This window comes from Vulpes lagopus, chromosome 3 (genome assembly GCF_018345385.1).
Source record: "Vulpes lagopus strain Blue_001 chromosome 3, ASM1834538v1, whole genome shotgun sequence".
In the NCBI taxonomy this organism is placed as follows: Eukaryota; Metazoa; Chordata; class Mammalia; order Carnivora; family Canidae; genus Vulpes; species Vulpes lagopus.
In genome coordinates this window covers 126,364,784-126,388,231 of record NC_054826.1, presented here as the reverse complement: position 1 = coordinate 126,388,231, position 23,448 = coordinate 126,364,784, and the positions used below count along the sequence as shown (strand labels likewise).

Below are 23,448 nucleotides of genomic sequence, written 5' to 3'. Positions count from 1 at the left end.
GAGTCATGTAATTGGAAAAAAAAATTCTTACAAAGGAACTGTATAAAAATAGACACTTGGGGAGATTTTTAATTTATACGTATATGGTGTGCAAAAGTGTGTGCTTTTCTTAACCATTTCCTCTTACTTATCTCTTCCCCAGTTAACTTCCTTTTCCTGGCACTCAGGATCTATTCCAGGTGGCCACAAGGAGATTTCCCACGCAGAGAAAAGCAAACACATGCAGGAGAGAAACCACAAAGGCTAAAAGTTCTGAAGCTTACTGCAAAAATTAGGGGCTGTGTTTTGTGACTGTTAAGTCCTTAAAAGTCTTCGGGATATCCCTTCTAGGAGGGAGGGAGGGAAGGAAAGAGAGAGAGAGAGAGAGAGAGAGAGAGACTGACCCACGTTCTCATGAGACCTCCAGTGTGGCACAGACCACGACTCCCTGACCTCCAGCAAGGAGCGCCCCCATTGGCACCAGCTTCCAGCAGAGAACCACCTAGAAGCTGGATGATCCCTATGAGGTGATGGACAAGGACTGGGGAAACCACATCTTCATCTCCTTTTGCTGGGTCTACAAGAGGATCCTGCGTTCTGAAGTTGCTCATAAATACTGCACTCACCGGGAAAAACCTTGCGGGGCGGGGGGGGGGGGCAGGCTCTACACCCCAACAGATCCATAATTTTGCTCCAGATCTGGAGGTGTTGTGAGCTCCTGGAATATATACAAATGGCATGGATGTGTTTCTGGGAAGGGGCTCTGTGACTTTAAATGGATTCTGAAATGCGTTTGTGACCCCCCCCACCATGCGGACACCCCCAGGAACTGCAAGGACAGGCTATGTGGGCACATCTTTTCAGAAAACCTGCTTTATTTTCTTGGTCAATTCCTTCTCCTGAGACCTTGCAGGAATAACTATTTAGGAGGCCTAATGAAGCAGGGGTGTCGCTGCACGCAAAACTTGTCCTGCAACCTTTTAAAATTTTTTTAAAAGTTCCATATAAAAATAAATATTTTTCAACTGAAGTTAACTGTAGCAAATATGTCCATTAAACAAAAAGAAAGAAACCACATACATAAATAGGGTTGTTTTGTGTTAGTTGCCTTGTGTTCAAAGCCATGATGTGAAAGAAAAGCAAATCTTATTTCAGCCACACGTTGCAGGAAATAAGGAGTGCCCTAATTTCTGAAGTGCTACTGATCTTTTCAATGAGGAAATACCAGGCATCAAATATTTAGATTTTAGAATATTTTAATATCCATTTCTTGAGTGGATGCATTCTGAAAGAATTAACAATTTAAAAAGAGCAGAGTGAAGGAAAGATGGAAAATGCAAACAGTTGGTTCTTGTTAATTTAATTTCAGGTTCTAGGCATGATGTGATTTTCTGAAACAACCAGCCAAAAAATGCTTACCTCAAAAATCTAGAAATGCAAACGCAGACAGATCTTTGGAAACTACAAATTATTACAGTCCACGTAGCGGGAAGCACGCGGCCCTCTGGCTCTCAGTGTCATGTGCAAATGTGCAGGTGTTGCCTCCGTGAGCGGAGTCAGTGTTAATGGAGTCGCGTGCAGGTGTTGCATAATCGGTGTGACTCTTCAAGCTACTTAAGGGCTTCATAACTGATGCTCTACATTTGTTTGCACTGGATAAAATTATGTGTGTGTGTGTGTGTGTGTGTACACACACACACACACACATATGTATAATTCGATCTGACTTGGGGCCAAGGAGAAAACAGCAATTGCAACTCAAAGCGACTATTTACACACATTCAATTCTGAAGTATTGCTTCCTGACCTAAGTTCGTAGGAGGTATTGCCACTGTGAAGAGCACATCCATTGTATTGGTAGCACTTGAACCGCTGCTTAGGGACCTGTCCTCAGTGACTATTTGTTCAACGCCAACAGAGTTGGATGCACAGCATTTCTGTTGCAGAGATTTTGTGGTCCTGCATTGAGGTATGCTTCAGGGCAGGGAACTGGGAAGGACCCAAGTCGCCTAGTGGCCCAGAGAGAACATCTGTACTGGTTATTTAGGAAGGCTCAGGGTGTTTTTTAAAGACAATTTGAAACTCTGGGTGAGCCATCCATCAAAGGCTCCAATTTGCACACTGCTGGACCAGATCACCAGATGTTAAGACCATCTCCCTGCAATCTGCGGCTTCCCAGGTCAGGAATCACAAACATCTTTGCAGGAGGGGAAGAAAAAAGACAATGTGCTGGGGAGGAAGCATGTGCAGAGATGGACCTTGTAGATAGAGCATGTTCTGAGTGGAACAGCAGAGACACAGGTGACTTGTCGGCAACCACCCAGCCCCTTAGTTGCTGCCAGAGCTAAAGAGCCTGAGGACAGAAGGCAAAAGGAGAGGATCACACTCAAATACATGCCTTAACACTGATGGGAGAAGCCCCTAACATGCCCACAGTCCCTACAGACAAGGACAGTGTCAGGTAGTGTTTTAAAATAAAAATAAAAATCCTGCAGTATCTTGTAAGAATACATTCTTTAGAAGCAAGAGGTATTGTCACACCAGCCTTCCTCCAGCATTGGAAGACCAACAAACTGACAGTAAAATCTGAAGGAAGATCTTAGTGAGAATGCTCTCAACTCCCTGGGACATCAAGATCCTGGCTATGGCTGCATTGCTGGGAGGCCATCCCATACATGTCGTCCCGGGGAGCTGGCCAATCAGAATCAGTATTTCCTGATGCCAGAAATGGCAGATTCTGTATGAATTGAGGGGCGTGGTAGGGGTTTGCTGATAATGGGACTTGATGTTGATGTGACAGTTATACAGAGATTTAGCAGCGAAAAGAAAATGCACAGGGTATGCCAGGTATGCCAGTGAAGATCTTAAACAGAGAAGGAGCTAGTCCTCAGATTATCCTGTGAACCATACACCGAGTCACCTTGAAAATAACAATGCCTACAGCAGGGCAACACTAGCCTGAGTTCAAGTCTACATACACTCTGGACTCAACGTGGCAAAACATCACAGGCAGGATCAGCAACAGAGACCCAGAAGTGAATCTCCTTAGGTTTTCTAGGCTTGCCCTGGTTCAACACCTCACGTGCATGCAGATGACTGTGTCTCTATACACAGTGTGAGAACTCCATCTAAAGGGGGCTGGACTTCACTGGGTTCCATCCTGCCACACAGAAGTCCTGCACAAGCCAACAACAGCAAAGGACGAGGAGCTTCTCGGATGTGTGGGAGCCAAGCCCCCCGGGCACTGCCTGCCCACCTTGTGCTCAGCCCAGGCCTCCTGCCTCCCGGGAGCAGGGCTCTGACTCGACCTCCGGAGCAGGGAGGCTCCACAGGCACGGATCTGCTGCACACAGGACAGAAGCAGCAGTGCTCATTAGGTTTATCAACCGTGACCCAGTCGGCCTCAGGGCACGGCCGTTCAGGTCTTGCTCAGCCCCTTTTGGTGGGTGGGGGGGACCCAAAGCAGCTGAAGCTCTAATGGACATCTTCTCATCCTTCTGCTGTGCCCTCTGCCTATGTCCCTTCTCATCCTTCTCCTGTGCTTCTCCAGCCTATGTCCCTTCGCCAGAATGACTTGGCAGCTCCTCCCCAAAACACACATTTCCTGATAAATAAATAAATAAATAAATGCAACCCTCAGACGTTTATTTTGAGTTTCCCTCTCAGAGGATTCAGCTTCAAAGACAAATCCCTTCGGCTCCCAGCTGGAAGACCCCTCGGTTTCTGGGACAAAATGAAACACGGCTTTTAAATACCTGAGGCCTGGGCTCACAGGCTCTGCTACTGGTTAGCATCTGGAATCTTGGCCTGCACACGGAGGAAGCCCTAATGCCGCGGGGCTGGGGAGAGGTGCACCCACAGCCCCGAGGGCCCAGGTGCTCTGGAAGGCGCAGGTGGGGAGGGCACAGGCCGTCCTGGCTGGCTGCTGCTCGCAGCCCACGCCCCCCCCACCTCCCCTCACAGTGAGTTACTGGCACTTGATCTCAGATTCATAAGTGAAAGTGTGTGTGCGTGTACATGTTTACATAGAAAGGTCAGGTCACTGGAAAACACTATTATGTATACAGAAAAAAATAAACCGCAAAAACATTGTACTAGCAAAAACAAAACAAAAAACAAAGACCCAAAGTGTCTTGTGAGAAAAAGCAATAAAAATGATATCTTAACCACAGCTTTTGTTTTAAAAGTCCAGCAATACCCAATGCTGCGATCTCCATGGGTGGCCTCTGTCCCCAGATGCGAGGGCACAGCCAGCCCCTGAAGGCACTTGTTCTCCTCCATGCTGCTGAACGGTCACACCCAGAAGACAGGGCTCCAGGGGAGAAAAAGCAAAGAGACAGATGGGAACAAGCCCTGAATAGCTGTGGCGCACACAGACGTCAGGGCAATGACCACATGACACCATGTCTGGGGATGGAGGCGGTGGCGCTCGAATGCACAATAGGCAAGTACAGATGTGATTGTGTTTCGAGGAGCAGAGCACCGTGGCAGCGACGGGTGCTGCGTCACACGCTCTTGGAAATGTTGAGCCTGGTGAGCTCACTGGCTTCTTCCATGCCCGCTTCTTCACAGTCGCTTTTCTCTATGGCTTTGCCAAATCGACATCTTTCTTCGGCTTTAAGAGGCTCTTTCCATGGCCTCTTAGAGGACAGGTGAGTGTCCTTGGCCGGCACATTGTTTTCGGACCCAAGAGACGTCTTGTCCGCATTCTGTACAGAAGGCACCAGGTTGGCGATCTCATCCGTGGGAGACCGCCCGATGCTGCCATCCACCTGGACTCGGATGTCGGGGGAGATGGACAGCTGGTGCTGTGGCACGGCCCCACTGTCCATGCACTTTGGGTATAGGTAGGTCTTCATCTGGCCCTTGCCCTTAACATTCACTGTCCCCCGGTAGTCGAAGTCGTAGCCCATCTTGCTCAGGACACGGTAGCTCTCCTCACTCACCTGGATTCGGCATTCCACCCCTGTGCTGTCCATCCTGCTGGCGATGTTGACGGTGTCACCCCAGATATCATACAGCAGCTTGGTGGTGCCGATGACCCCGGCTGTGAGTGGCCCGTGGTTGAAGCCAACCCTGAGCTTAAAGTTGAACCACAGCATGTTGCTGTTGAAGTCGTCCACCACGCGCATCATCTCCTTGGCAAACTCAAACAGGACCTGCAGGTGTTCTTGCGGGTGGCTGCCATCCTGGCACTGCGCGCCGTTCAGCCCGGAGGCAGCCATGTACGTGGCCCCAATGGTCTTAATCTTTTCGATGCTGCTGTAGCCCGGCCTGCTCAGGAGCTCATCAAAGTCCCCGATGAGCTCATTGAGGACCCGGTAGCACTCCTTGCCCCCCTCATAGTTCTCCTCATAGAACTCACTGAAGTTGACGATGCTGGCAAAGATGACACCTCCACTGTCATGGTTCTTGGAGTAGGTCTGGGAGACCTTCAGCTGCTCAGCCACATGGTAGGGGATGATATTTCGCAGCAGCCAGTCAGCTTGGTCCCTCATGCTCTGGATCTTAGTGCGGTGAAGGTCCGCCTCCACATCCCCATGGTAGTGCAGGCGATAGCTGACCTCAAATTCTCGATTCAGGAACCAGACCAACAAGAGCAGAAGAAAGAAGACAAGAATCACCTCCTGGCCAATCAGGCTGGTGGTTCTGCCGTCACGCGGCAAGGAACTATTGCACGGATTCCCCTCGGAACTGGAGAATAAAGAGAAGAGAAAGGACGTGCCTTCTTAAGTGCATCTTTTAAGGGAGAGGTTGCTGCTCAGGACTTGCAGGTTCTGAAACACCCAGCTAACCAGCGCTCTGCACCAAGTTCTGTGGAGCTCAAAGTGTCAACGACCCGCAGCCACAAAGCTACCCAATTCTGTTTAGCTGGCTGGCTAAGGTGTGCAGAGATAAACACGGACTTTTTAAATTGACTTCTGAGTAACTACTCGGTGACTGCTTTGTTTTTCAGGGGTCTTTAGCTCCTTAATTTTAAAAATCTTTTCATTTCTACCAACTTTCTGTTTTGAAAATTCTAAACATTATAGGAAAGTTAAGAGGCTAGTAATACGTTTGTACACCCATCTCCTGGATTCAACAATTGCTGACATTTTGCTGCTTTGTTCTTTCCCTCTGTCAATGCACACATGTGCACACACAGCTTTCCTGATGAACATTATGAAGGTAAGCTGCGGACATCATGACACTTCCATCCTGAATATTTCAGTCCCTGCCTCCTAAGAATAAGGACATCTCCCTATGTAACCACACTACCATCATCATACCCAAGAAATTTAACATTCTCTGACATACTCATTTTTTAGATTCTTAATCCAACTTTAGTTCTGAAAGGGGCATAATTTTACAAAGAATATGAATTCTCTATTGTTTACTTGTATAAAGTCCACTAATGTACCATTATCTCCCTACTGGGTTAGTTCTGTTTTATCAAAGGCATTTAAGGCAGTGTTAACATTTTTACAAATAATATTATACTTTAAAAAAAAGTTTTCGGGCGCAGCCCCGGTGGCGCAGCGGTTTAGCGCCGCCTGCAGCCCAGGGCATGATCCTGGAGTCCCGGGATCGAGTCCCACATCAGGCTCCCGGCATGGGCCTGCTTCTCCCTCCTCCTGTGCCTCTGCCTCTCTCTCTCTCTCTCTTTCTCTGCATCTCTATGAATAAATAAATAAATAAAATCTTAAAAAAAAAAATAAATAAAAATAAAAAAATAAAAAAAATAAAAAAAAGTTTTCAATTATTTATTCATGAGAGAGAGGCAGAGACATAGGCAGAGGGAGAAGCAGGCTCCTCGCAGGGAGCCCAATGTGGGACTTGATCCCAGGACCCAGGGATCATGCCTTAAGCTGAAGGCAGACGCTCAACCGCTGAGCCACCCAGGCGTCCACATGACCCTGAGATCAATACCTGAGCTGAGATCAAGAGTCGGATGCTTAACCGAATGAGCCACCCAGGCACCCCAATATATATACTTTTAAGAGTAGTACCTTGTAAGAAACTCAAACAACATTTTAAAAATGGTACAAAATAAGTGTCTTTCCTATGAGAAAGTTGTGATTTTCTTGTGGTTGCAAGAAATTGTAATACATGGATATGCTGTAACAACCAGATTCTAACCCTGGGCATTTGGGCTGTGTCTATCCCTCCTTACCTCCAGGGAATGCTGCCGGCATGACCCTATGCAGAGAAGGGAATCTGTCTGCTGGATAAGCTACTGGAGTTGGAAATGCTGAGTCACTTCAACTACTGCACATTTACGATTCCTTTAGAAATTTCCAAATTGTGCTTCTCCTTTCTGTTCCTTCTAATAACAGCCTGCTCTCGGTGGGGGGGGGGGGGGGGGCTGTTCTGTAGTTGGACAGTACTGATGAGCAACAGCTGTGACTGAAGATTGACCACCACTACCCCAGCAAGTCTCTTTGAAAGCTTCTTATTTAGATGTAATGTTTCCACTTAAAAATCCTACATACTCATCAGAAGATATTTAGAGGAAAACATAGAAAGAAGATTCACCCATATGGACCATCCAGAGGTAAGTTCTGTTAATGAGCCTTGTGTTTCCTTCTTTTCTTTCTTCTGCTTGTTTACAAAGCAGTGGTTGCTCTGTTCACATAAATTCTGGGACCTGATGTGCTCCTAAAGCACGCAGAGCAGGCAGGCATCTAGGTTTCAGATGGCAATGGGCCAAGTCACTCTATGAATAAAATTATATATAAAATGGTGGGGTCCTCAGTTTAGACAGCTCCATGGCACTGAAAACTCGATTCTGTAATTAGGGTGTTTAATAATTTTACTGTTACCTGTGACTTAAGGACATTAAAGAAAATAGTGAAATTGACCAATCTGGCCATAATGGTCCTCTATGAAACATGGTCACAAAAGCTCTGGACTGTCTCAGCTGGACCACTACAGAGTTCTGGAATCCTGGGCAAGATTTCTAGGTCTCAATCTTCTTACGGGTAAACTGAAGATGGGCTAGAGTATTGTTAAGTACTTACTGGCCTCAGATTCTGTGCAGAAAGGAGTTAACACAGCAGGCCTGAAGCTGCCACCCATAGAAAGGCCTACTGGCAAGGGTGTCTGAGGCTGGCATCAGGATCTTGGATTTGGGGAGATTCTCACCCCTCTCCTTGATAAGAAGGGCCTATTGTGCCTAGAATGTGACTTCTGAGTCTGGAATTTTGGTCCATGCCAGCAGAGATGCCTATGTGATCAATCTCTAATAAAAACCCTGGGTACTGAGTCTCTGATAGGCTCCCCTGGGAGACAACACTTCACCTACACTGTCCAAACTCAATGCTGGAGGAATTCAGAACATCCTAGATTATACCACGGGAACAGGACTCTTGAAAGCTGGCATCTGGTTTCCTCTGGATTCTACTTCATGTACCTTGCTGCTAATTTTGCTTTGCGTCCTTTCACTATAATAAGTCACAGCCGAGTACGACTCTGTGTGGAGTCCTGAATCCTCCTAGCAAATTCCTGGTTCTGGGGGCGGTCCTGGGGACCCCTGCCATAAGTTCCATGACTCTGCCCCCGTGAGCCAGGAACCAAAAAAAGGCCTCCATGGTAAGACACAGCAGATCTATTTATTCTTCCAACTGTCATTTAGCCAAATGGCAACACATATCATGAATCTCAAGTACTAAACAATTAACTATTTTAGATGATCAAAACAGATTTGTGTCTAGCCCTGCAAGCCCTCTAACTGGCTTGAGAGTAGAGACAGAATCTGCAACAGGTGGCAGTAAGTATTGTCTTGTGTGAGCTCATCCTGTTGGGTTAGGAGGTGACCTTTCTGTTTCTCCAAAGTGGTGATATTGAGGAACACCCCACTTTATGAATAGACATCACCAAGGCTTAACATCATCCTAATGGTCCAACCAGATTTTGTAGCCCTGTGGCGGAGATGGGCAGCTGCTCACTTTCCTCCCTGTCCTATGGTCAAGGCCAGCAGTGTGGCCCGACTCTGGAGAGGGGCACAGGCCAGATCCTCTGGACAGGGGAGGGGAATTGTGGAGCACAGGACAGTGTGAGAGAGGTTTGCTTTCATCTTTGCTTAAAAGGGGAATCCTAATACACAGATTTATGATTAGTGACCAACGGACTGCCATGCAACAGAGATCTGTAACAAGCAGGTAAGATAATCACTTCCCATCGATAACCTGTATTTCTCATTCCACTACAGAAGGAACAACAATGGTGGTCCCATTCCTAAGTTCAAATAGCAAAAGTCAGTTCCAAAAAGAGGAATTTTATGGGACTAAATGCAAGAGTCAATTTATGACTTAATAGCTGAACATCAAGTCATAATTGGAAGTTAAGAGTAAAATAGAGTATAATCTATTATCATGGAGAAGAGGGATTAAATCAGAGAGAAAAACAGAAAACAAAGATCACTCATGGTCCCAACCAGCTGAACATGGAATGTGTTAACATCTTAGTGAATTTCAGTGCCATGTAAAATCTATGCCTACAGACGTGAGGCTGGGGGAGCTGCCACGCTGGGACACAGAAGGTGGGGCTGGGGTGCTGGTAATGTTCTGTTTCTTGGTCCGAGGGGCAGTTGATGGGATGTACCCGCTTGTGAAAATTCATTGAGCTGTATTCTTGTGATTTGGGTACTTTTTTGTGCACATGTTATATATTCACCAATAAGCTTATTTTTAAAAAAGCTAAGTGTTTTGTTTTTAGTATATGTGCTGCCGAAGCGAGCACAGTGTTTTGTTTTTAAATACCTTAGTTGTGATCATAAAAGAAACAAATTTGTAGTCTGCCTTTGTTACATACTTTATTTCTATTTCCCAGTGTCTATATGTCCACAGAGATTTAATTTTTTAATTGTATAAACAGAAAAAAAAATCATTCATCACTCACTACCAAGTCATTACTATGACATATCTTACATTTTTTTCATACATATATATAATGAAATACAGGACATATGCAATTTCACATGATAAATGTTTTTCTTATTGCTGCATTTTAACAGTGGCAATATCTGAGTACATGAACATCATTTAATTCATTTCTTTTTATTGCAACTGAAGTTGCTGATGAATTTTCAATGTTATCAGCCATTGTGATCAACATTTTTGGGCAAGTGACCTTTATCATATGCTGAATTATCCCCTCGGTAGATAAGCAAAAATAGAATTATTAGGTCAAAGGCTATGAACACGTATGTAGATCATCAAATTACTTTCCAAAACTATCTACCATTCTGAGGAGCAACGAGGCATGGCAGAAAGAGCAGGGCCTGGTAGTGAGGGAGGCCAGGGTTTAAACACTGCTGATGACTAGCTGTGTGACCATAGATGGGTTCCTTAACTTTCCTGAACTTCAGCTTCCTCATCTGGAAAATGAGGACAAAGTCACCTAATGTGTCAATCATTGTGAGAAATAAACCATACGTATAACTGCCCGGTACCTTAACAAAGCAAATACCACTCTTGTATGAATGTGCCATGCCTTACCTCCTGGGTATTCACACTCTAACATCTTGAAGGTCCAATGGAAAAGACCACAAGGAGTTTTTTGTTTAAATGTGCAATGATTTCAGTAGTAACAACTTTACCTTCTACCTGCATTTCCTCTTGTGATTTTTTTTTTTTTTTTTTTTGGTTTTGTCCTTTATCGGGCCTTAGCTCTTCATGGAACGGCCCATACATACTTTTCTCCACCTAAATCCCCCCACCCCATCAATGTGTCAGTCAGTTTTTTATTTCTGTGCATGTGTGGTTCTCTGCATTATTTGTAAGATTGGAAAGTTATCTCTGTCTTAGAGGCTTGCAAACTAATTCTATTTTTTCTAGATTTTTATATAGTTTTATATAATTTAATGTTTATTTCTATTTAAATTTTAGTTTGATGTTCACAGTAAAGCAAGAGTCTAACATTTATTATTTCAAACCTCTAATTAGAAATTTCAAAATATTTTAGGAAATTAAAATAAGTACTTTCTTAGATTTGAGAGATTTCCTTTGTAACCTGGTGAAGTCTTACATAAAATGAAGCCAAATCGGGATCCCTAGGTGGCGCAGTGGTTTGGCACCTTCCTTTGGCCCAGGGCGCGATCCTGGAGACCCGGGATCGAGTCCTACATCGGGCTCCCGGTGCATGGAGCCTACTTCTCCCTCTGCCTGTGTCTCTGCCTCTCTCACTCTCTCTCTCTCTGACTATCATAAATAAAAATAAAAATAAAAATAAATGAAGCCAAATCTAGTATATTCTTAACAATCATTAAATTAAATTTTCTCAATAAGTTAACTATGATTTGGTATTTCAACAAGTAGGTATTTTCCACTTATTCCTTTAAGAATTACACATAATTATTTTTATTCAAGATATGACTGCTTTTTATGAAGCTGAGAAAGAAACACTACTCATATAGTTGCCCTCATTTGTTCAGACATAAGCATGATGTTAAAAGCTTACCTGAAATTCTGTCCTGCATCAAGGTGTGAAATTACTATGGAACTGAAATTAAAATGCAGAAAAATATTACTATAAAAAAAACAAGGTGTTATATAAAGTGAAACTGAGAAGAGTTAAATAATTTCCTTTTTTTAAATGTGTAGATTAAGTCAGACAATTAAGGATCGCTAATTCTTTATTATAATTTGATATTATGTGTTAAGTAAAAATCACAGCCCACAGAGACAGTGATGCAGCTACCAGGACTTCACAAAGAGCAAAACCAAGAAGTCTCTAAGGCATTTGCATGACAGTGAGGACTTACCCACATGGTCCCACAGGCTAGAAACCAGTCATGATAAACAGGGATGCCCACTGACTAAGGACTGATTTAGGAACTGCTGGAGACACTGGCGGACCTGAGAAGCCAGACTATGCTACTAGGGTGCCCAAAGCAATCAAATCCCAGTTCTGAGGCACAGAAACCACATACAATAAAAAACTCTGGGTGTCAGGGCAGGACCTGTGACCCAGTACCCTTCCCATATCCCCCACAGCTTCTTCTGGGATCCTGTTGCACCTGATATCCCCCCAGGTGGGCAGATCAACCCTGTACCCCTATACTTCCTGGTCTGCTAGATCCACTGGCTCCCACTCACTGCCAATAGGGACCTTACACAGCTTCTGCAAGCAGGTCCCCTGGGCAGCAGAGGTGAGGGGACAGCTCGGAGTGGCTTTTATCATCACAGGGGGTGTTAAGATGACCTCATGGGGAAGGAACGATAGCAAGAGCTTACAGCACAGACACTGTTCTAAGGCTGTGTGTCCTCTTCTCTCCCTGCCCATGCATGACTGTGACACTGTCCTTCTCCATGTGTCCATGTCCCCCTGCAAGGCTGGCATGGCTCTCAGAAGTCCCTTCCCCTACACAGGAGGCCTGTCTGGATTTTCGTTCCCCATTCCCCATGCTTCCTATCCTGTGGGGTCAGTGGTGATGACCAGGTGAGTGGGAGAAGTACCAGGTAGAGGGGAGATTCAGCTGCCAGCCACACTCCAACATCTGCTTTTTGAATTCTGGGCAAAGGTGATGGAGTTGGTCCCTCATCACTCTGGTCCCTCCTGATCTAAGTGGAAAAGCTCCGCACCAGTGACTGAATGACCACAAACTGGCTGATGGGGTATTTGTGATGGTTCTTTTAGAAGGTTAAAAGGCAGACTGATGAATTCCATGCTTTTGGGAAAGAGCTTCATAATGACCCTAATTCCAGATGGCCAAAACTTCAGAAAGGGAAATGCATGCTTTGTTCTGTTTAAAGTAATTTAACTATTCATTAAAGTTTCCTTTCAGATGCTGAATGATAGTTCTGCTTAAAATTCCCTTTTGATCTTAATTTGCAGGAAATGTGAGTGTCTTTCATGTCGTCATTACTTTATTAAGTCTTACTGAGGAGAAGGATGCTTGCTCTGTCCATTACCGACCACTGCTTTGGTAATACCCAAAGATACACTACAGTGGTTTCATACTTGATATTGTGACAAATCGGATCATTTTCTACTTCTGAACTTATTAAAGCAATGGTTCTCAGCAACAGTAATGCCATTCCTAGGGGGCATCTTGGAAATGTTGGGGCTCCTTCTGGTTGTCATAATAATTTGAGGAGCCAGGAATGTTAGATGTCCTGCAAGGCATGATGAAGGAATGCCCTGTGTAGCTGAAATATCCTGAAAACCTAAACCCATTGTAATTATAAAGAAGCCATTCTTTAATATGTGCTAATAGTAAAATGTTTTTATAAAGCAGTTACCCAAAAAAGTCCAATATTTAAGCGAAGTTTTTTTTTAGGTGAAGTTTATTACAGAAACAGAAGCTTAATGGCCTTAAGACATTATCCTGAAGTTTCTGAACCACTCACTGTGAGCATTATTCTCTCCAACATATCACTGTATCCCCAACTATATATTTAGTTGAAAAAAGCCAATAGCCACAAAACCAATTGCAAATGTGCAACAATCATTTTGAGACCTATTTATACAACACTAAGAACCAAAAATGATTCAATTAGTAGGACACATAAAAGACAAGGATCTTATTGGATTTCATTATTATAGGATGTTTTAATATCCTATGTATTATCATTGCCATCCTATACATTTTAATATCCTATATATATCATTGTGCCATCCTATACATTTTCATTTTTAAATTTTTTTGTAGCACAATAGTAAGAATTGCTCCTATCTCTGGGGTCTTTCACACAGACCCCTTCTCTTCCCACGCCATCCTATCTACATCCTACCTACCAGTGCAAGGATTTTGAAGGCCATTTGAATACCAGGAACTGAAAATATTATTCAATATGTGGAAGGACCTCAAAATAAAAGATGTATTTCCAGTGACTGGTCATCACTCCATTTCATGTCATGACACACGTGTCACAAGAGTGAGTCCATATTTATAAATGAGGTCTTGGCCACATGCAAAGAGCACCTACCTCTTCACTTCCTCTCCTCAGCAACCTACAACCTGTCTGGGTGTGTTATTCTTACTCAAATGAGGTTAGAACAGCTTCCTCTTTGCCTTTTCATGTCTCCCTATACCTCTACTTCTTCTGTTTCTTGATCATCTTGTATGAAATGGCTCTGGTCCTACTTTTCCATTATACTAAGTTCAAGCATGTGTCTACTGCGCTGTCTTCCAGGGCGAGGGGTAATCCCCCAAGGATGTCTATAGGCACATACATATTATGTCATGAAGAATTATTTTTTTTCTTTTTTCCATATTAGTCTTCAGACATTTCCTTAAGTTGCTGACATTGTACGTGTTGGACACCACTTCATGTTGTGACAGTAGCCGGCAGAGGAGAGGGAGAGGGTATCGGCATGGATGTGAGACATGTGAGGTCAGGAAGGGTGCCCCAGCCGGCAAGGGTGCCAGATGCAGACAACAGTGGCCGACGTACCTGTCAGGGCACAGGGAGATGTAGAGCAGGAGCAGGGGCCCAGCCCCAACGATGGTGGCTAAGGAGGACCTCATCCAGGAGCTCAGCTGGCAGAAGTTACAGTAGTGCACAACGGTGATCAGGACAGCGGAGCCCATGAATACGGTGAACTGCAATGAGGGGCCGGCGTGGTTACTGACCCATCCAACCCTTGCCATGTGCGCCCCTGGCCTCGCTTCCAGCTGAGCATGCTGAGATCAAAGGATTCACTTACTTATCTTTCTTGCAATATAAAAATACCATGGATATCACAAAGTACCTGGCAGTTTCAGGGACAGATCATAAATCACTGGGTTAATAGTCCAGAGCTTTAGGCTACAAGCTTGCACTGGCACGAAAATTCTCCTCCAGAGATGTGGAAACTGCATATGTCATTCTGGAGTAAAGGAAGGTAGGCCACCCATTTGAGAACCACCACTGGTAAGTGGTTACCTTTACAAAGCCTTCCTTCAGGCATCCTGCTACATGCCAGGGAAAGTGTAATTTGGTGTTAAGAGTATCAAATGCTGTCAGCCTGCCTTGTAGCTCATGTTACACTCACTTTCACCGAAAGTAGAACTTTCTACAAGGGCATTAGATCACTCTTCATGGGGTTTAAGTTGGAAGCTCCTTCCCTGACCAAGAGCAACTGGACTAGGGGCAGTCACCTCACTGTTGCCAGTTCGACAGGTAAGCACGGTATCTCATCTGGAAATGTGGGACAGATGCTGCTTTGTAAAATGCATAAGAAAATAACTGATTTGGAGCTTGGTGAGCAGCAGGGGAGGCTGGAGAGGGGACATGTGAACTGGGCAGTGCAGCTTCATACCCATCTCTACTTGACTGTGGTCAGTGACAGGCTTGAGCATCTAGAGAGGCTGCATGCTACCCTCCCTGCGTGTTCCTCTGTCCCAGCCAACGCTTTTAAGAAGACAAGCTCAAAGTGCTGATGAAGAGTTTGTTACCTCTTATATTTAAATTGCTGTCCTAAGACATCAGGCTTATTTAAAAAGAAAAAAACAAGGGCATCCTGGAGAGCCCATAAACAAAGTCACTAGGCCTTTACTTACGTGTATGTTTGTCTCAAATTCAGACGTGACATGTGAATAGACTGCAAGGGCAGGGAGTGACACCAGGATGGCCCCAATGAAATGGCGTGGGAGCCAGCCAGCTATCCATTCCAGGAGGCACTTGGTACAAGCCATCACGTCTTCCAGGAAAAACACCATCCTGGGATGAGGGGAGAAAGGAGAAATGGCAGTGGGTCAGCCTGCCCAGGACGACGAGGGCAGGAGACCCAGCCAGCGTTGCTCCCGACTCTTACCTATGTGGCCTCCATGGGGCAGGGGGGCAGGAAGAGTCCCTGCCTCCTTCACTTTCAGTTGACAGCAAGTGAATTGGACTTGCTCAGCCCATCACACCTTATTTTGAGGTCATGTGTCATCCTGATAACACGTGTTTTTACAAAGCCAAGCATGAGCTTCTGTGGGTCTCAAAGTAGATGTAAGGACCAGGCACACCCATGAGAGGTTACCATTAACTGTCCCAGGCTGCTAGGGTGAGAGGTCTCTAGCGGGGTGCTTTGCAGGTGTTTGGGAATTTGGCAGGGCCTTTTTGGTTGCCACAAGGACTGAAGGTGCTGCTGTCATCTAGTGGACAGGAGCTAGGGATGAGAGGCCAATGTAACATATAGGGAGGCTTGTCCTGCATCCCACAAGACTGCCACATGCTCCCTGGACACCTACAGAGGTGAAAACCCTGCTGACAATGACCTCAGCCTAGAGCCTAGTTGTGTCTTGTTTTCAAACAGAAAGTATTTCTGGGTGGTGCTAACACAAGCTGATCTTCCAGGAATGAAGTCCTCTTTGCTTTGGGACCTCACCAAGGCTCATTCAGCATTTCAGAAATCACATCACAGGCTGCAACCTGGCACATGGCGCTTGTGTCACCAAGCCCGCACATCTTTAGTGGTCTGCAAGTGGAGCTGGCACATTTATGTGATGGTGCACACGAGGACGCAGCTGATGGCTTTGTTATGACTTCCCAGATGGTGGTGTCCTGGCAAAAATGAGGTGAAGTACTACATATTTTATTTTGAATAGCTCTCTTGCTCTTTCTCCTTCATATTGGAGTGACAGCATTTCATCAACTCCTACTGAGACTGTGTGTATAAGTAGGCTTTATTTCAGGATAGTGATGTGGAGATCACAGAATGATTTTCATAAAGAAGGGGGAGCAAGTACATTGGGGTTGAGAAACTCTTGTTCAGAAGGAAGAGCAGTATTGGCTAAGTGAGGGGCTAGTACCTGGATGCCAACAGCAGGAGATGGGGGGGGGGGCACCAGGTTCCCATGCACACAGACCCTCTCTGAAGCCAGGCCCACATGGAGCAGGAGAAGGGACAGGCCCGCTGTCCTCACCTCCGGAAGTGCCAGAAGCCACTGTTGAGCTTCAACAGCAGAAGTTCCCCTCAAGGCTCTTGGCCACACACCCAGGTGCCTGCACCTTCTGTCTGGGACACCTGCAGTGCAGCAACCAATAGCTACATGTGCTTGATCTCCACAAGGAGCCCGAATCTCACCCATTATCCACATTGAGCCAGGCGCAGTCTGACCTTTTTAGGGCCTGGATAGTTCTGGCCTGCTGACACTTAACGGATAATGGAGTCCTGGGAATATTTCCAAGAATAACCACAAATATGCTCGAAGGCAGAATACATAAGCCCCATGAGGAGACAGAGGGGGCCAAGTTCCAAGGGAGAAGGCAGGACTGGGAAGCCCTCCACGAAGGTCCCTGGAATGGCAGAGCTCTGAAGATGAGACCTACCATTCTCATGCCTGCCTGGGCTTGGCACAAAATGAGGGGAGTGAAGGGACAGGCTACGAGCCAAGATGCAGGAAGGCTTCCGGAGGAGGTGCCAGGCCTGAGGCTGGCCCCCATAGTAGCCACAGAACAGGCCCCCATGGAGCACCCACATATCCTGCAGCATAGATTCCTGTTGACTTGGAATCCTAAATATGCCCTCTGCGTGACAAGAGGGAACTCCATCAAGTTCTAGCCCCTTCCAGGCTTTGATGATATGGGTAAAGTGGACTTTTAAAGGCACAACACCAGCCATTCAAGAGCAGTGGCCACCTCATTTTGAAGGCACTTGCAGAACATGTGACAGGCCACCCACCTGGGTGCAGCCAGCCTCGCACCTTTGTGGTCTGCAGCCTTCTGCACTCTCCAGACTGGAGTTAGATCAGATTCTATAGAAGTGGGTCCGGAGGAACAGGGAACAATGACGTAAAGGACTTTTGAAAAAGGAATGAAGACAATGCCAGCCTCTAAGAGAGCCAGAGCCTTATCTAGCCATAGGCCATGTGTCAAGACAGAAAGCTGGCCCCAGGGCAGGGAGCGTGGGCATGAAGGGACTCACTGCACCTGTGGGTGCCAGGTTTTCTTTGAAGTGATAGAAGTGTTCTAAAATTATATGGTGATGTTTGCACAGCTCTGTAGGTTTACTAGTAATCAATGAATTATACACTTACATGACTGCATTTCTCATACATGAATTCTATCACAATAAAGCAGATTTTAAAAAGGAAAAGACAAACTGGGACCTGAAGATGCCTTGGTTTGGATTCCCCAGAAGCAGAGCTGATTTGAGAGGGGTCTCAGGCAGCTCAGGAAGGAGTACAGAGCTGAGACTTGAAGGGCAGGCCCATAGGGAGGGCTGGGTTACGAGAAATCCCTTACTATGTGTCACGCAGCTCAATCCTGGTGGGGAATTTGGGTAGAGAGTGAGGATGTACCCTGTAGTTATCTCAACCTGGAGGAGGCACAGGGGTCAAGTGTGACGCCTCTAGAAGCCAGAGAAGACCCTCAGCAAAGAGCCAGAGGGGTAGGGGCAGGGGTGTAGGAATGAGAAGAGAGGGGAGGGCAGTCCAGCCTATACTCTTCAAAGTGGGGTGGCACAGGACTAGCATTCAGAAGCCACAGAGCAGACCCGGAGCTGTTGCTTCCTGTCCTGGGGTGCTGGAGAGGAGGGGCAAAAACTCAATGTCAAGGATGCCTGGGTGGCTCAGTGGTTGAGTGTCTGCCTTCTGCTCAGGGTGTGATCCCAGAGTCCCACATCAGGCTCCTTGCATGGAGCCTGCTTCTCTTCCCACTGTCTTTCTCTGTGTCTCTCATGAATAAATAAATAAAATTACAAAGAGAAGAAAGAAAAGAAAGAAAGAAAGAGAAAGAAAGAAAGAAAGAAAGAAAGAAAGAAAGAAAGAAAGAAAGAAAAAAGAAAAGAAAGAAAAGAAAAGAAAAGAAAAGAAAAGAAAAGAAAAGAAAAAAGAAAGAAAGAAAGAAAAGGAGAGAACAGGGGAGGGGAGGGGAGGGGAGGGAGAGGAGAGGGGAGGGGAGGGGAGGAGAGGGAGGAGAGGAGAGGAGAGGAGAGGGGAGGGGAGGGGAGGGGAGGGGAGAGGAGAGGAGAGGAGAGGAGAGGAGAAGAAAAAGAAAACTCAAGGTCAGGGCTGTCCTTCCCAATTCTGCTTCACTTCCAGCTTCTGGGGCAATCACCAGAAGGTTGGCTGCCTGTTGACATGGACAGGTCTGAACCATGGTCACAGTGCCCAGGAAGCAGACGGTGGTGGGGGAGCGGGGGGAGGGCACTGAGAATGGAGTACCCTGTGCATTCATACTTCGTCAAAAATACTGAGAGTGGCTGTGAGCTTCCCCAGGTGCTGGGCTGAACCCCCGATATCAGGATGAGTAGGGGTCTGGAGGGCCTACCTTTCCTGATAGGTTCCTGCTGTCTATGCAGATCTTCTGTCCATTTCTAAATCGGTTGCTTGTCTTTTCTTTTCTTTTTTTTTTTTTTTTTGCTTGTCTTTTCATTACTGAGCTTACATTCTAGATATCAGACCTCACTGCAGATGCACTTGGCACATACTCTCCTGTCTTGCAGGCTCCCTCACTGTGGCATGAGAAGTGACAGGTGCTCTTTGGAACTGAGAAGCTTTACATTTTGATGAGGTCCAGGTTATCTCCTTTCTCTGGCTGATCGTGCTTTTCATGTCATATCTAAGGAACCACTGCCTGACCCAGGCTCAAGGAGATGGACACTCACAATTCTTCTAAGGGTTTATAGTTTCACTCATACATCTAGAAGAGGCACCTGCTGATCCACAGGTGGCTGCCCATCATTTACTCCCTCTATGATTCTGTTCTGCTTCTCTTCCCTTTCTCACTCCCTCTCTTCCAATTTGTTCTTTTTAAGTCTCCAAGGGAGGAGATCCAGGGACTGGCTGGCAGCCGAGGGGCGGCAGAGGACACTGACCCTCTGGTAAAGAAGATGCCCCCTGTGCCAAGGGCTGGGGCCTGTGAGGGAGGATGCTTAGAAGCAGGACTGGGGGAAGGAGGACCAGACCCCTGAAATAAGCTTGCAGAGGCCTTCGGTTCAGGAGATGGGTTGGCAGAACTGCTGCCAGGCTGTGCAGCCATAAACTGTTGAGCCAGCAGAGGGAGCTAAACACTAAAAGCTGGAGAAGTGCTTGGCGGGCTGGCCTTTACCTGACTGAGACCACAAGTGACAGCACCTCCAGCAGCAGGGCGGCGCCGAAGACCGCCAGGGCAGCAGGCGGGGGAGGCGTGCCGGCAGCCCCATACTTGAGGAAGCAAGTGATGGAGAGAATCAGAAACACTGTTGTCGACAGAAACACATCCAGGAGGGAGCTGAAGGTGGCGCTGGCAAAAGTCTTCACGGGAGAATTCTTGATAACCTGTTTGGGGCAGAAGTGGGGAGATGGGAGGCATGAACAGAAGCTGCAACAGGTGGCCACAGAGTCAGATTTAAAAGAGGGAAAACAGAGCAAACATTTGTTGAGCACTTGTCCACCCTGGACCAAGCACAGGTGGTAAGTGCTTTGGGTGGGCCATCTCTCCCATCCTATTTAACAATGAGGAAACTAAGGCACAAAGCACTTAGGAAACTGCACAAGGTCACATAGCAAGTTATTACAAACCAGTGAGTTCTCACAAGCATATTGCACACTGAGCCTGAAACCTGGGTTATGGACTGATGTCTGTAAAGGCTGTTGCACAACAACCATTTTTCTGGAAGCTTCCACTGAATGGCTAGGTCCCAGTTTCAGGGTGTGTGACAGCTGGCTTCATAACAGAAGTAACAGGCAGGGATTGAAGCCACAGCAGATGAAAGCATGGATATGTCAACAGATAGTAAGGCATGCTCATGCTTCCACTCAAGAGCCTCCTCTGGGCCTGGCTCTGTGTAGGCTGCTGGGGGAAGACACAAAACATCGCCTTCCAGGAGCTCACAGCCTAATGGGGAGACGGACACGATCTGAAATGCCAGGGTGGTGTGATAAATGTAACAAAGAGCCAGATGTGTGGAGTTAGGGAGTCTCAGGGAAGGAGGGAGAAAATGAGGACAATGCTAGCATGGAGCAAAGGGGCCTGGAAATGACATGCCAGTGACGCCAGACAAAGGAGCCCAGGAAGATCGGGAGTTTGCTCTCTGTGTGGATAAATTCACTTGCAAATGCTGTTTCAGGCTTACAGATTGTGAGAAATCAGTAGTAGGCTTCATTTTCCTGTCACTTGAGGGGTTAAAAAAAAAAAAAAAGACTGCCAACAAGCACAAAGCTGATAGTGAACTATCTGATGCAAACAAGAGATTTCTCCAGTAGAGACAGAAGAGGAAACACACCTCTTCTTGATAGCTGGTCCTATAGGATCGCTCTAGCTCCTGGTCCAGGAAGTTCAAGCTGAACTCATTGATGGGTGGCTTGAAAAAATAATCTTTCATCAGGCTAGGAGAAACAAAAATGCAGTTGATCAACACCGCACACAGTTATTGTACTTACTCTATCGAAGATTGCAGTCAGCTATCCAAACGCCATTCCTGAAGCATGTCACAAGAACCATGTGTGACAATCACTATGTGACAGATGCTGCTTGACCACTCCTTTAGAACATACATCTGGAAAGTGTTTTGTGACATTATACTTCCTTTCCACTCAACAACAACTGTTTGCTGTCATTATAGCACACGTCATGAGCACTCTGATTTTGGAAACATCTTCCAGGGTTTGGGGAAGAAGGCAGATCTGCTGTGCTAGGAAACAACTGCTTCTGGAGAACCAGACACCCTCGTACCAAAAAGACTTAGGCTGATTCCAAGGCTTCCAATGAAAACCTAACTCAAAGCCAGCTGTCCTGTCATTCAGAGTACTGACAGTAATTACCACCGCCAGAGCTGACAGGTTGTTATCACAAAACTGTTTATAGTTAGTGTAATTGGGGTGCTATTGTCACATATGCAGATTGCGTGTGAAACCTGAAAAATAACACTCAACTATTTTAAAGCAGAGATATCAAACCTGCTTTATGTGACTCATTCTTTTATGGTTGCTAGCAAATAGTAATATCCGTTTATACTGGAAATTACCAGAAATTTATGGGAGTATTAACACAATTTCAGAAGGCAAATACAGCCATGGAGTGTAGTCTCTCTCCCTCATATGATAACTTCTGTAATTAAATCAGATAAGGTCCCTCACATATGCCTGAAACACAGTGTGTCCCCCTGTGTGGGACAGAAGACTCTCTCTTTCTGTGATAGGTATACCATACCTCACTATGCTCTCAGACTCAGAAGAGACAAGATTCCATCCCTGAATGCTGACAGCCATCCTCCTCCCTTCCCCCTAGGAAGTGTGGATAGAGAGAAAATGAGCACAGCAGCCCTACAGAGGATGTGCAATGGCCACATTTAGCTAGATGCTGTGCTGCTCCACTGAAATTAATATTGACAAGTTCCATTTCTGAGAATAGAGATTAGCTCCTTTTGGGCCAATCCCCTCTCAGATAACAACAATAAACTCTGAAGAAGATATAAAAATGACTCCTAGAAGGTAGTGGGACTGACCAAAGCAGGTAGAAAATGGAGGAGAGTCACATGTGGAAGAAGGGAACAGCACCAGGTTAATTTCCCATGTTTTACTGTTTTTCTTTTTTACCGTTAGAAGCCATTAGCACCATATGCAAGACGGCTAAAATTCTGATGGAAAAGTCATGATCTCACTGGCTTAGAAAATCAGAAAATAATTTTGGGACTGCCCATAGTTGGAAAAGAAGCTTGAAAATCCTAGAGAAAGAAAAAGCCAGAGAAGGGGCAGCCTCAAATTTGTCATATGAACTCTGCTCAAATCTCTGGCTAACCGTTGAAATGTGCAGGTGCACAGCAGACTCCAAGCAGCCTAATGAAGGCTTATGAAAGAGCAGCAGCCGCTGGAGGAGACAAAGTTTGGTGTGCAAGTTTAGGTAAGTTAATGGCTTAATGAAACCAACAAAGAAACAAAATACTGACATTCTTCAGAGCAATATAACAGAATCCAGAGCTTCTAAGCACCATGCAATAAAAAATTATACAACATATAAAGAAATCAGAAAATATGATCCAACTCAACAGAAGAGTAATCAATGGAGACCAATCTGAGATTACCAAGAGGGTGGCATTAGAGGTCAAGGTCATAATATGGGCAGACATAATACATTTGAAAATTAGAGCACAAGGGGTGGGAAAAGAGTAATGGATCTATACAGCTATAAGATGTCTACATTTCAAGTGAAATGATACAGGGTCACCTGGTTGGCTCAGTCCAAAGAGCATGCAAATTTGGACCTCAGGGTCCTGAGTTCAGGCCCCCTGCTGGGTATAGAGAGTACTTATGTAAATAAATAAGTAAACTTAAAAAAATAAAGTGAAATGATATGCTAACCGTAAGTAGACTATAAAAATTCAAGGATGCCTATCTATAAGTCCTAGAGCAACCATCAAAAGTAATAATAACAACAATGCAAAGAGGTATGGGTAAAAAGCCGATAATTACATTAAAATAGAATTAAATGGTAGAGACTTTTAGGATGATTAAAAAAAGCAAGTCCCACAAGAGACACACTTCAAATATAAATATACAGGTTGAAATTTTTTTATGGTAATTGATATACCAGGCAGAGAGTAAGAATGAGAAGGCTAGAGTTTCTGTGTTAGTATCAGATAAAGTGGTTTCTTTCT

General features: G+C 45.5%; 1 protein-coding gene across 2 annotated transcripts in view; it reads right to left on the bottom strand.

Annotated features, from left to right (window-relative positions):
* Window positions 1-1,217: 1,217 nt before the first annotated feature.
* ADCY9 (adenylate cyclase 9) overlaps window positions 1,218-23,448 on the bottom strand; it is a 122,327-nt gene continuing 100,096 nt past the window's right edge. For both annotated transcript variants that reach the window (XM_041747062.1, XM_041747061.1), the window contains exons 6-11: window positions 21,079-21,181; window positions 19,923-20,131; window positions 15,446-15,605; window positions 14,358-14,506; window positions 11,419-11,460; window positions 1,218-5,673 (exon numbers count right to left, since the gene is read on the bottom strand). In XM_041747062.1, the coding sequence (XP_041602996.1) occupies window positions 4,485-5,673; window positions 11,419-11,460; window positions 14,358-14,506; window positions 15,446-15,605; window positions 19,923-20,131; window positions 21,079-21,181 (1,852 nt within the window). In that variant the 3' untranslated portion in view covers window positions 1,218-4,484. The remainder of the gene's footprint in view (window positions 5,674-11,418; window positions 11,461-14,357; window positions 14,507-15,445; window positions 15,606-19,922; window positions 20,132-21,078; window positions 21,182-23,448) is intronic.